Genomic DNA, 12,051 nt, shown 5'->3' on the forward strand with positions numbered 1-12,051 from the left:
TGTAAACTATTATATCTAAAGATTTTGTTTGTTTGTTTGTTTGTTTTAATATTTTCATGCCCCCAAACTCGTCTAAAAATGAATGCAATATATTGTATTCAATTAAATTCAATTCTAAATATTATATCTCAATTATAATTACATAGTATTATATTATGCTCGTATTATTAGTATGAACTGAGGCTGCAATTAACATTTATGAAAGTAAGCAATTGCAATTGAGTTTTCAGGCAATATTTTTGTACACTAAACAGCGAAGGTGCCAGGAATGTATACATATTTCTACTGCAGTATATTTTCATATCTTTAAAAAATTAAAATATTTAAATCAGAAATGAACTAAATCACAGTCATAATTTATTTTAAATAAAAAACGTGTACACGATTTGCTCAAAGTATGTGGATACTTGCCAGCATTTAGTGGCATCTCTAGTGGATACATTCTGTATTGCGCGTAACGTTACAAAACATTAGGTTTCTTACGTCACTGAATGTAGCCTAAATGCGTGTCTGTGCACGTGTAGCGATGTTGATCTGTGACCCGATTTCCCGATCTGATGGTGAATGTAATGTAGATCGTTTTACATCTGCAGGTAAGAAAGTAAGTGCATGATTCTAGTCGATCGGACTGTATCTACAATTTGCAACAGTGATATATCTGACATGCAATGTCTTTGTCGACCTCTTTCAAAGAGAAAGTAGACTTTTAATGGCGCGAGGAAGGGCTCAGACAGATTCCTCTGCATCGAAGCAGACGAAGAAAGTCAATTCAAAGAAAAGACCGAATGAAGAACAAACTGAAACACTCTCCAAGAAGCTGAAAGCCAAAAAAGAAGGCAAGGCAGCGAAAAAAACTGGTAAGCAAAGCTGCGAATAATTAATAATTGCACAATTGTGTTTAAATATGCAGAGTTTAATTTATGGATGAAAAACAACTTGTTTACAGGACTAACCGGTCATTAATCAAAATTGTCTAATGAGCTAAACTGTATTTGTGTAATGTAACAGAAACCTACATACAAGCAAGTGTCAAATGGATTGGAGCTCAGAAAAGAGTGGGACAAACAAGTATCCTTCACTACATTTACAAAAGCTCCTTGGGACAGAGCATCCATGCTCAGCTGCGCCAGGTGATGACAAGCACATAATGCACATTCCCGTCTGTCTGGAATGACATGAAGAAACAGAATGAACTGAGACAGACTAAATCCAGAAGAACTGTGGCAACGTCTCCAAGACACTTCAAGAGACCTATCTGCAAAGCTACCTGAAAAACTATGCGCAAGTGCACCTAGGGCAAAAGCTGCTTTGAACGCAAAGGATGGTCACAGCAAATGTTAATTTAATTTAGTTCATAAAGTTAATTGATAAAGAAAATCTATTTATGACATTCTTTTTGACAGCCTCCTCATTTTACAGCATTTTTACACAAGTGTCTAAAACTTTTAACAGTACTGTAGCTTTGGTAGGTTTCTTGAAGCATCTTGGATATGTTGCCACACTTCTTCTGGATTTAGTCTGTCTCAGTTTGTTCTGTTTCTTCATGTCATTCCAGACAGACTGACTGATGATAATGAGATCAGATCTCTGTGTGGAGCACTGGCTGTTGTCAAACTCCTTGTGCAAACAAAAATCTCACTGGATTATTACAATTAATGGCAAAATGAATGTTTGGAAACGTAAACTGATATTTCCTACTGACACACTACAGCAAAAGATAGAAATTACCATTTTTAGCTGGTGAAAATACTAGTGTTCTAGTAATTTTGGCCACCACTGTATATAATGTACTTGTGAACTTTATAGAAAACTGGTGTAAGTTTTCTACAAATATTACAGTATTATGTAACACTCCCCATTGCTTTATAGTGTCTGCAAGAGCCTTTTATACGCTCACTTAGAGCCTACAAACTTCACCGCACAGCCAGCCCCTTCGATCGGAGGGTCACTTGTCTGGAATGGCATCCCACCCATCCCACCACTGTTGCAGTGGGCTCCAAGGGTGGAGACATCATCCTGTGGGATTATGATATGCTGAATAAGAGAACCTTCATACAGGGGGTGAGATAAAGCCAGATTGAAGTGAAGAATATAATGTTCAAAATGAAGATAAAAAATATTTGAACACTTTGTAGTTTCTAGAAATCTGGACCCTTTCACTTTCTAGAAATTGTAAACATGACTCAGGAAAGTGAAGTTACTTCTGAGAAAATGTTTAGAATCATTTGTTCGCAGATGCATCATGGTTTGAAATGTATCTAATTATGCAATGACATACATTTTAAGTGTCCAAATACTTTTGGGGTTTCCGTAAAATCAAATTATTGTGAAATTTATACTGTGTTCCTCTGCAGGGTAGTTTACTGATATAAATGGTTAACTCACTTGAAATAAAAAAATCTATATAAATGCATAAATAGCTAATAAATAGTCTATATACCATTAAATGTAGTACTGTACACTCACAGAAAAAAGTACAAAACTGTCACTGGGGACCTTTCAAACGGTACAAATATGTTCACTTTGGGTACTAATATGTACTATTTAGGGGTAAGTAAGGTACAAAGATGTACTGTCACTGTGACATCTTTGTACCTTTTTTCTGAGTGTAAAAGTACATTTTAGCATTTGCTCAGATTACAATAGATCAAAGATGCTATTTTAGCAACTGCTGAGATTTTCTCCTGTTCTTCCAGATGGGTCCTGGAGATGCAATAACAGGCATGAAGTTTAACCAATTCAATACCAATCAGCTGTTCATCTCATCTATTTGGGGTGCTACCACCCTTCGGGATTTCAGTGGATCGGTTGTACAAGTCTTTGCCAAAACAGATTCATGGGAGTAAGCGAGTTCCCTTATTAGCAGTTATGGTAGTTCTCCCATTTGCTCTCAAAGAAACATTGACCACACCGAGATTTAAAATACTTTTAAATTGAAGTTGAAGTTGACCCGATACTTCTGTCCTGTTGTTGGGCACTTCTGTTCATTCAGCTGAATTACAGTATAATAAGTGTGAGAGTTCAACATCAGTTATCAGTGTTTGATTCCGTTGGCTCTTAAATATGGAAGAACTTGCCTGTGTTTGAAGTTTAACAGTTTCAGTGTTAACAAAGTTATAAAATTCAGTTCCATGTCATAGATAAAGTGGGCATTGAATGTATTTGCATATATTTTGATTGGTATGAAGTTGGATAAACCCTGTGATAGATCAGAGGATGAAATCATTTGATTGTTTTTTGCAGTTAGTTATGCTATGTGTGACAGTATGCTCATGTCATTGATTATGTTGCTTTTAATGAAACTTAATGTTCTGTTGCTAAGCTATTAGATTTTAGGTTATCTGAGATAAATCCATTTTGTCAGTATTGTTGTCCTTCACTATTTGTGGTATGTAATTGTGAATGCTGGTGTTTATGGCTGTGTTGAAGAACATTGTTTGTCTTCATCTCCTTCATGTTGTTGGGTCGGTTTAGTTGCTGTATTAATTTGTAGTCATGTTGAACCCACAGTCCTCCCTGACCATTGAGTCCTCCCTTCTCATGACAGTACTTGGTTTGACAGCTATGTGTAGATCTAACAAGCTTGTGTTTGTCTGTTGTGCCCAGGGAGCTGTAGTCAGGAAGCTGGTGATTTTATAGGGGGGATGAAGTTCTGCCCCACAGATGTGTCCGAAATCTTTGTTGCTTCTGGTGATGGCACAGTCAGCGTGCAGAGTTTTGAGGGCCTCCAAAGTCAGATATTGTCTCGAACCCCAGATTGTGGCCATGACCACCAAGATCTTTGGTTGAGGACAGTGCTTGTTTGAACTCTTTTGTGAATTGCTCTCCAGTGTCGGGAAATCGAATATACTTTTTTGGTGGTGTTTATATATTTCATGGTTATGTTCAGTATTCCGTATTGCTGTTCTGTAAGAACAATTGCCTTTCAGCATGTAGTATAGATTGATTGTTGATTTGTCTGAGATTGTTTGCCACATTTGTCTTTCAGTAAGTTTCTGCTTCTTTGAAAAGATGTGATCACAGTCTTTCACTTTTTAAAGCCCTTTCACTGCCATTATTAGGTATAAATTGGATATTATGTTAAGATGTTTGTATATATAGTTTTAATGCCACAAATGTCACTCTCCCAGTTACTGGTACTGCTGTGTGGACGTGTCTGTTAGTCGTCAGATGCTTGTGACTGGAGACAATACTGGACGACTACTTCTGTTTGGCCTTGATGGACATGAGGTAAGTGAGGGAATATCTAAATCAATTCTCATTGCCAAAATCAAGAATAAAGCTGTCTGATATTCGTATTTTCAAAAACATTTAGATTTTCAAAGAGAAGCTGCACAAAGCCAAAGTGACCCATGCAGAATTCAACCCTCGTTGTGATTGGCTGATGGCTACATCCTCTGTTGATGCTACAGTCAAGTTGTGGGACCTCAGAAATATTAAAGACAAAAGCAGTTATATCACTGAATTGCCTCATGAAAAACCAGTCAATTCTGGTAAGAGACTATATATATGATTATTAAATTGAGGAGGGGAAGAAGTAATAAAAGTCTCTCAACTGTACAGTGCAAATTGTAAAATTAATGTTTTTTCTTTCAGCGTACTTTAATCCAACAGACAGCACCAAGCTCCTGACTACAGACCAGAGGAACCAGATCAGGGTATATTGTTCATATGACTGGTCTAAACCTCATCAAATAATTGTTCATCCTCATCGACAGTTCCAGCACTTAACACCCATCAAGGTAAGAGTTCCTTTAGCCTAAACTGCAAGTTTCACTTGCTTGGCTTTTTTCCCCATGTTGTTTATGTTGTAATCAAGTTTACAGGCATCTCAGAGATGCAGGACTATTGATGTCCTAGAGTTTAGTTTTGCAAAATTTCTTCCATCAGGCAACCTGGCATCCCATGTATGACCTCATCGTGGCTGGCCGTTACCCAGATGATCAAGTATTAATCAATGACAAGAGAACTATTGACATTTATGATGCCAACAGTGGTGGGCTTGTGCATCAGCTGAGAGACCCCAATGCTGCTGGTATCATATCTGTAAGAATGTTTTTTGCTTTTAAATATGAAAAAAAATTAAAATGTTAATTAGAATTCCTAAAAATGTATACACTACCAGTCAAAAGTTTGGAGTCAGTAAGATTTTTTTTAAAGAAATTAATATTTTGATTCAGTGAGGCTGCAGTAAATTGATCAAAAATGAGAGTGAAGACATTTAGGGTGCGTTCACACTTGGTTTGCTTGCCTGGTCCGAACCCGAGTTCGATTGCTTCCCCCTCCCCTCTGCCCCCACTGGACTGTGTTCAAATTATTTTATTTGGTCTGAACCGTGGTTCGCGTCATCAAGCCAGCAGCTGTTTACCCCATTGCTTAGTAACGACAGCGCAGGAGAAGGCAGCAAAATGCATAGTTGCTCTCTTCATTTTTATATATTTATGTTTTTGAACAATTGGATTTGTTTCCAAAAGCTTCAGTACATAACGGCACTTACGTCTGTCTTACGAATGTAATGCAAATGCTCTAAAGAACTCTGAAGGCGAACAGAAATAAGATATACAGCTCTCTGCATGGAGCGCATCAGTCATGCTCGTCAGGAAAGTGAGTGAAACACAAACACACATTTTTTTATCAAATAATACGTCATTAATAGCGGTTCACTTCCGTGATTTGGTACGATTGCGTTCTCATCAGCAGCAAACCGTACCGGAGTTCACATGAACCGTACCTCAGACCACCCCTTTTAAGCGGACTCGGGTACGGTTTGTGGATGCGCACCAAAAGTGCTAGTGTGAAAGCATCCTTAGAATATTAGAAAAGATTTCTATGTAAAATAAATGCTGTTCTTTTGAATTTTCTGTTTATCAAATAATAAAGAAAAATGATAATGATTTCCACAAAAATATTAAGGCACAGCTGATAAAATGTTTGAGCTCCAAATCAGCTTGTTTTCAGAAGGATCATGTGACACATGACCTTTTAAAATATATTAAAAAGTTAGTGAAATTGTAAAAATATTTCACAATATTGCTGTTTTTTTTAATGTATTTTTAATAAAATTATTAAAAATTTGGCGACCATAAGAGACTTCTTTTAAAAATGTTTTGAACGGTAGTCTGTATATAATCGTAGATGGACTTGATATCTGATTGCAGGCACCACTATAATATTACATGTTTATTTTATTTCAGCTCAACAAGTTTAGTCCAGCTGGAGATGTGCTGGCTTCTGGAATGGGTAAAATATAATTTACTGTTTATAATCATAGTAGTCATGAGCAGCGATAGTAGGTATAATTAATTTGAAAAGTTGTACACTTTAATTACAGGCTATAACATTTTGATCTGGAACCGAGAGGACACACAGAACAGTGTTAATGGGAAACAAACAGTGGAGGACAGTGGAGGCAGACCTGGAACCTCCAGATCCCAGCGTAGCACTCAGCAGCGCACAAATAGAGATAGAAGAGCGGCTGCTGATGATGCCAAGCTCAAGAAAAAGCTGTCATCATCAACAGAGACCAAGTCCAAAACCAAGAGCAAGACAGATTGCAAGACATCAAAAGCAAAGAAAAAGTGAGAGAGAATACACTGAACTTTAAAACTAGATACTCAGGCTCAGGCTCATGTCAATATATAAATCCTGGAACAACAAAAATTAAAATACAGACTTGTTTTGTTACCTTTTATAGGGCCTAAAATATGTATATTCTGTTCAAAATAAACTTTTGTACTTTTTTACATTAAAAACTTCGTCATGTGTCTTTATTAGTGTAATAAGAGGTTCATATTCTTTGAGTCATATAAACCAGGTACAAATAATCAGGATGTTACTTTAAATGATGTTTATTTAACAAAGTTTGGGAGGAACATGTTCAGATAATCTAATCTACCCAATCAGCACGAGAGGAGGCCCCATATATATATATATATATATATATATATACACACAGCCGACTCACCACTGTCCCTCAACAGTTTCCAGCATCCCTTCACCACCCCAACTCCTCACTCGACTTTTCCTATCCCAGTCTAGGATATGGGTGAGTACTCTGGGTTCAGGCCAAATTCCGAGCTCAGAGCCCTCCCCTCGGACAGCACGCCAAATATGCACACTCTTTATCTGATTTTCTGTACGTGTGAACTTGTGAATCACTGGTATGTATATTGTTAGTTAAGACTTGCGTAGCTGAACGAAAGTAACATTTGCAAAACGACCAAGAATATCCATCCAGGCCTGCTGCTCCGACTCTAGCCTCTGGTTTTGTGCCTGGTAGGCTGAATAGATTGTCCCGAGGAGGAGGGTCTCAAAACGGGTCTGAGTGAAAGAGTTGTCTTGCTCTTCCAGCATAGCCAGTAACTTCTCCATTGCAGAGACAGTCTTTGGGATACTGTCGTTTATAAGAGATAAGAAAGCTCGCCCTTGTTGCATCGATGCAATTTCTTGATCCCGCATGACAACATTATTGTCGGCATCAATCTCCAGTCCTCTCCATAAGAACTAGGATTTAAAAAAAAAATTGTGAGCTGATCTGTAAGGTATGGACTCTGGAGCCCATTAAGTGATGTGGTGATGGGGGAAATGTTGCTTATGTTTGCTTGCAAAAATATTGTTTAAATGTGCTTTATAGCACTGAAATGTAAAAATTTATTGAGTTTCTTGGAAAACAACATTCTTGTTAGCAAATGCAAAGTTTCTTGGGGAACAAACGTTTTGCTTGCAAATTCAGAAAATATAATTACATGATTATTATTAAAAATACATTCCTTCTATCTCATGTTTTCCATCACTATGTGCCCTTTTGGGACTCCATAGAGTTGTTTCTTCAGCAGTTGTCTATATTTGTAGTTTAGTTAGATCATAAGATTATAATCATAGTATTTATTTTGCATTTTGCTTAAACAGTCCAGGAGTGTGAGAAACGATTAAATATTCCATGTAGTCTCTCAATACATAGTTATAAAAACTGCATGCATAATACTTATGGAGCAATTAGAAATGTTTAAAATATTTTAAATGAAATGTAGAATGAATTTCTGCTTAACATTTTATGTACAATAAAGGCTATTAAGCTTTATATTAAAAATGGTCATAAAAAATCACCTCAAAGTGTATTTAAGAGAAATTTTATCATTCCAGTGACACACTGCTATAGTATTAACTATAGTTTTTAACTGATCTTTGAAATAAATGAATGCGTTCACTACAATAATGAATTTAATTACTGTACATCAATATATGTGACCCTGGACCACACAACCAGTCATAAGTAGCACAGTATATTTGTAGCAATAGCCAAAAATACATTGTATGGGTCAAAATTATTTATTATTTTTCTTTTATGCCAAAAATCATTAGAATATTAAGTTAAGATCATGTTACATGAAGATATTTTGTAAATTTCCTACCGTAAATATATCAAAACTTAATTTTTTATTAGTAATATGCATTGCTAATAACTTTATCTGGACAACTTTAAAGGAGATTTTCTCAATATTTTGATTTTTTTTTTTTTTCCACCCTCAGATTCCAGATTTTCAAATAGTTGTATCCCGGTCAAATATTGTCCTATCCTAACAAACGCTTATTTATTCAGCTTTCAGATGATGTATAAATCTCAATTAAAAAACAAAACAAAAAAAAACTGTGGTTTTGTGGTCCAGGCTCACATATGGTAAAATGAAGTGTGGCTTTTATTGCTTTGTGGAATGTATTACAGCTATACCTTCTTACCTCAAACATCAGGTTAGCATCATTTACAGATCTGATAACGCCTTGATGTGCGAGTCCTCCGTGCAGAACCGCTGTAACATCTGCATGATAGCACAGACTCATGAGTTACATGAAAAGCATTCAACTTGAGCTGTAAGACAAACAAGTCTGAGCTATTCAGAGCTATGTGAGCAATGCCATGATAAACTGAGTATGAGTAAAACAAAACCAAAGTTTTAAGCATCAAATAGTGCTTGCAGAAAATAAAGGGGGAAAATATGCTACTCTGACGTCACGGTTGGCAGAAATCATGTCCAACATGCCACAGAAGTGCCAGTGCCACAGTCCAACAGCACTGGAATAGCTAATAAAATCAAGTACTACTATGATCACACAAGGAAAACAAGCCTGCACATATGATTAATCTACATAAAGGTGTGTAACAACAAAGATTTAAGTATTTAAACAGAAGAACTGCACATGTCTCTTTAAGTTGAAAGTCTTTACCTGAGGTATTCCAGGGCTCCCTGAAGCCAATGAGGCACAGGACAACACATACCACTTTAATCTGAGTCAACAACATTGCAACAAAAATAAAACTGCACTTGATTCACGCAGCTTTCAGTCGTCATCCGTTTTAGCCCCACAAAAACGGGATTCCCGAGTTAGACAGTCTTTAGTGCGTCGCATTTTTTCACCTGCGGAAAAACACAATTTGCGCCAAACTGGGAGAGAAAAAATGCGACTACTAGAGATGGTGACTTATATCTATTTCTTTTTTTATTGTAAATAATTGTAAGATTATATTGTGTAATAGAGATTAATGAAAAGCTACGTTACTTGAAAATACGTTTAAAAATGTATATATTTTTTCGATATGCAATGCAATGACAGACCTCCAACACACGGGCGCAGCAGAGAGTTGCGTAAACACGCGGTGACGTCACTTATATCTATTTATTTTTTTATTGTAAATAATTGTAAGATTATATTGTGTAATAGAGATGAATGAAAAGCTACGTTACTTGAAAATACGTTTAAAAATGTATATATTTTTTCGATATGCAATGCAATGACAGACCTCCAACACACGGGCGCAGCAGAGAGTCGCGTAAACACGCGGTGACGTCAATACGAAGAATGTGCTGTTTACTTCCTGAAGCTCACAAGCAGTCTTCTGGTATGGCAAAGATTTAACACATGCTAACATTTATAAATGATAACGCGCGTGTGCTGTCTACAGTTTTACATCTGGCACACTGTTTTCTCGATTGTGGGCTCATTAGGATGGTGAAACTGAAACAGACCTTAATCTAAATGGCTTAAGTTAGCATTAGCTACATAGCTGGCCAGTTTACCATAGATGGCCATAATTTGACTGAGCGAACTGTGCTTATTCGAATACCAAGTCGATCAGTTCTGATGGAACCGTATAAATGCAAAACCATCTATAAATATCTTATTAAACTATTTGGAATACTTTTTGTGTAGATAGCAAGCAGCAGTTTTTTATTCATAAAGAATTCTACATATGGCTTTAAATCAATCTGAAAGCAATTTTAGAGCCTACTGAGTGTTATATCCTAAGGCAAATCCCAGCCTCCCAGTCAACAATTAAAACTACATGAATTAATCCATCTGAGGGACAGCTGATCCAGTAAGTCATTCATCTAGTATTCGGGTGAAGCTGCTTTAGATTTTATAGGCGCCATGGAGTCCAGTGAAGACGGGGGCTACAGTGTTGGAGGTCCATCAGGGGATGAAAACTACTTCCAGGGCTACACCTTCACAGATCGCTCCCATTCCAGCCGTGTTGTGAAGAGCATCATGGACTTGTGTCTGGAGGATGGTTTGTTTGCAGATGTCACCATCACCGTGGACAGCAAAGAGTTCCAGCTTCACCGCCTGGTGCTTTCTGCACAAAGCTGCTTCTTCAGGTCAATGTTCACCTCTAACCTTAGAGAAACTTATGATCGTAATATTGAGCTGAAGGATGTCAGTGCACCAGTCTTCCAGTCGCTGGTGGACTACATCTACCATGGGACGATCAAACTAAGGGTTGAAGACCTGCAGGACACTTATGAGATGGCTGATATGTATCAGCTCACTGCCCTGTTTGAGGAGTGCTCTCGCTTCCTGTCACGAACTGTGGACGTCAAGAACTGCCTCCAGGTGAAACTACTTTTTGTAATATACACACAAAAAAAGTATTGATAAATGTCAGCTGAATCAGTAGAAAACTGTTGTTCATTTTTTATTTCAGGTGATGTGGTTGGCAGATAGACACAGTGACCAGGAGTTGTATACGGCTGCCAAGCACTGTGCGAAGATTCACCTGGTTCAGCTGCACCAGACAGAGGAGTTCCTGAACTTGCCATTGTGCCTTCTCATAGATATCATTAAAGGTGAATAAATGGCATTAACAGCAAATTGGTTTCACTTCAGATGAGAGCTTTTAATCAGAAAGAGTCAGAGATCGCGTTAACTTATGTTTGTAATTAGCATTTGCTTTTTCAGATGGTGTGCCAAGCTCACAAAATCCAACTGCAGCTATTAAATCTTGGATAAATCACAACAAAGTCGAACGAGAGGAGTATTCTGATATGCTTCTAGATAGCCTAAAGGTTAGTGATGGATTAAATGGATATTAAACAGTATTTTAAGCAATAATTTACCTTTAATGCTGCATTGATATTCTGTATTCTTTAAATGAAAACATATTCTAGGCTCAACAGTTTTAGTTATTTATTTACAAATGTTTTATTTATTGACATTTTTTTTTTCTTCACTGGCCCAGTCAGGCCTGTAATTAAAGGGGTCGTTCACCCAAAAATGAAAATTCTGTCATTTTAAAGGTGAATAAATGGCATTAACAGCATATTGGTTTCACTTCAGATGAGAGCTTTTAATCAGAAAGAGTCAGAGATCGTGTTAACTTATGTTTGTAATTAGCATTTGCTTTTTCAGATGGTGTGCCAAGCTCACAAAATCCAACTGCAGCTATTAAATCTTGGATAAATCACAACAAAGTCGAACGAGAGGAGTATTCTGATATGCTTCTAGATAGCCTAAAGGTTAGTGATGGATTAAATGGATATTAAACAGTATTTTAAGCAATAATTTACCTTTAATGCTGCATTGATATTCTGTATTCTTTAAATGAAAACATATTCTAGGCTCAACAGTTTTAGTTATTTATTTACAAATGTTTTATTTATTGACATTTTTTTTTTCTTCACTGGCCCAGTCAGGCCTGTAATTAAAGGGGTCGTTCACCCAAAAATGAAAATTCTGTCATTAGTTACTCACCCTCATGTCGTTCCAAACCCATAAGAC

At 36.8% G+C, this 12,051-nt stretch overlaps 3 protein-coding genes across 5 annotated transcripts in view; 2 read left to right on the forward strand and 1 right to left on the reverse strand.

Annotated features, from left to right (window-relative positions):
• The first annotated feature begins 446 nt into the window (after positions 1-446).
• ddb2 (damage-specific DNA binding protein 2) lies at positions 447-6,746 on the forward strand. Of its 3 annotated transcripts, none has more exons than XM_016483269.1 (11): positions 448-593; positions 696-857; positions 1,009-1,130; positions 1,870-2,061; positions 2,697-2,842; positions 4,131-4,230; positions 4,316-4,493; positions 4,597-4,742; positions 4,891-5,046; positions 6,195-6,240; positions 6,332-6,744. In XM_016483269.1, the coding sequence occupies exons 1-11, from the start codon at positions 503-505 to the stop codon at positions 6,580-6,582; spliced, it is 1,590 nt and encodes a 529-aa protein (XP_016338755.1). In that variant the 5' UTR covers positions 448-502; the 3' UTR covers positions 6,583-6,744. The 3 variants fall into 3 exon arrangements, with proteins under 3 accessions (XP_016338757.1, XP_016338755.1, XP_016338756.1); XM_016483270.1 differs by having other exon boundaries at positions 449-601; positions 6,332-6,743; XM_016483271.1 differs by lacking the exon at positions 4,891-5,046 and having other exon boundaries at positions 447-593; positions 6,332-6,746.
• A 217-nt stretch (positions 6,747-6,963) lies between these two features.
• LOC107686361 (protein FAM180A) lies at positions 6,964-9,398 on the reverse strand. The gene is made up of 3 exons (XM_016483327.1): positions 9,223-9,398; positions 8,737-8,816; positions 6,964-7,503 (listed from the first exon to the last, which is right to left on the reverse strand). The coding sequence occupies exons 1-3, from the start codon at positions 9,296-9,298 to the stop codon at positions 7,177-7,179; spliced, it is 483 nt and encodes a 160-aa protein (XP_016338813.1). The 5' UTR covers positions 9,299-9,398; the 3' UTR covers positions 6,964-7,176.
• Positions 9,399-9,848: 450 nt separating this feature from the next.
• Positions 9,849-12,051, forward strand: part of LOC107686314 (kelch repeat and BTB domain-containing protein 4-like) — a 5,488-nt gene continuing 3,285 nt past the window's right edge. The window contains exons 1-3 of the mRNA XM_016483275.1: positions 9,849-10,887; positions 10,979-11,120; positions 11,233-11,339. Of these exons, the coding sequence (XP_016338761.1) occupies positions 10,426-10,887; positions 10,979-11,120; positions 11,233-11,339 (711 nt within the window). The 5' untranslated portion in view covers positions 9,849-10,425. The remainder of the gene's footprint in view (positions 10,888-10,978; positions 11,121-11,232; positions 11,340-12,051) is intronic.

Source organism: Sinocyclocheilus anshuiensis, unplaced genomic scaffold (genome assembly GCF_001515605.1).
Source record: "Sinocyclocheilus anshuiensis isolate Anshui unplaced genomic scaffold, SAMN03320099.WGS_v1.1 scaffold481, whole genome shotgun sequence".
NCBI classification, from domain to species: Eukaryota; Metazoa; Chordata; class Actinopteri; order Cypriniformes; family Cyprinidae; genus Sinocyclocheilus; species Sinocyclocheilus anshuiensis.

Bases quoted from the DNA above. Each gene is read 5' to 3' on its own strand.
- ddb2 (XM_016483269.1), top strand. From the start codon at position 503: ATGCGTGTCTGTGCACGTGTAGCGATGTTGATCTGTGACCCGATTTCC. The intron at 2,062-2,696 runs GTGAGATAAAGC...CTGTTCTTCCAG, and splicing joins AGAGAACCTTCATACAGGGG to ATGGGTCCTGGAGATGCAAT. The intron at 6,241-6,331 runs GTAAAATATAAT...CTTTAATTACAG, and splicing joins TGTGCTGGCTTCTGGAATGG to GCTATAACATTTTGATCTGG.
- LOC107686361 (XM_016483327.1), bottom strand. From the start codon at position 9,298: ATGTTGTTGACTCAGATTAAAGTGGTATGTGTTGTCCTGTGCCTCATT. The intron at 8,817-9,222 runs GTAAAGACTTTC...GCTATCATGCAG, and splicing joins GGAGCCCTGGAATACCTCAG to ATGTTACAGCGGTTCTGCAC. The intron at 7,504-8,736 runs GTAAGAAGGTAT...TTTAAATCCTAG, and splicing joins ATGCTAACCTGATGTTTGAG to TTCTTATGGAGAGGACTGGA.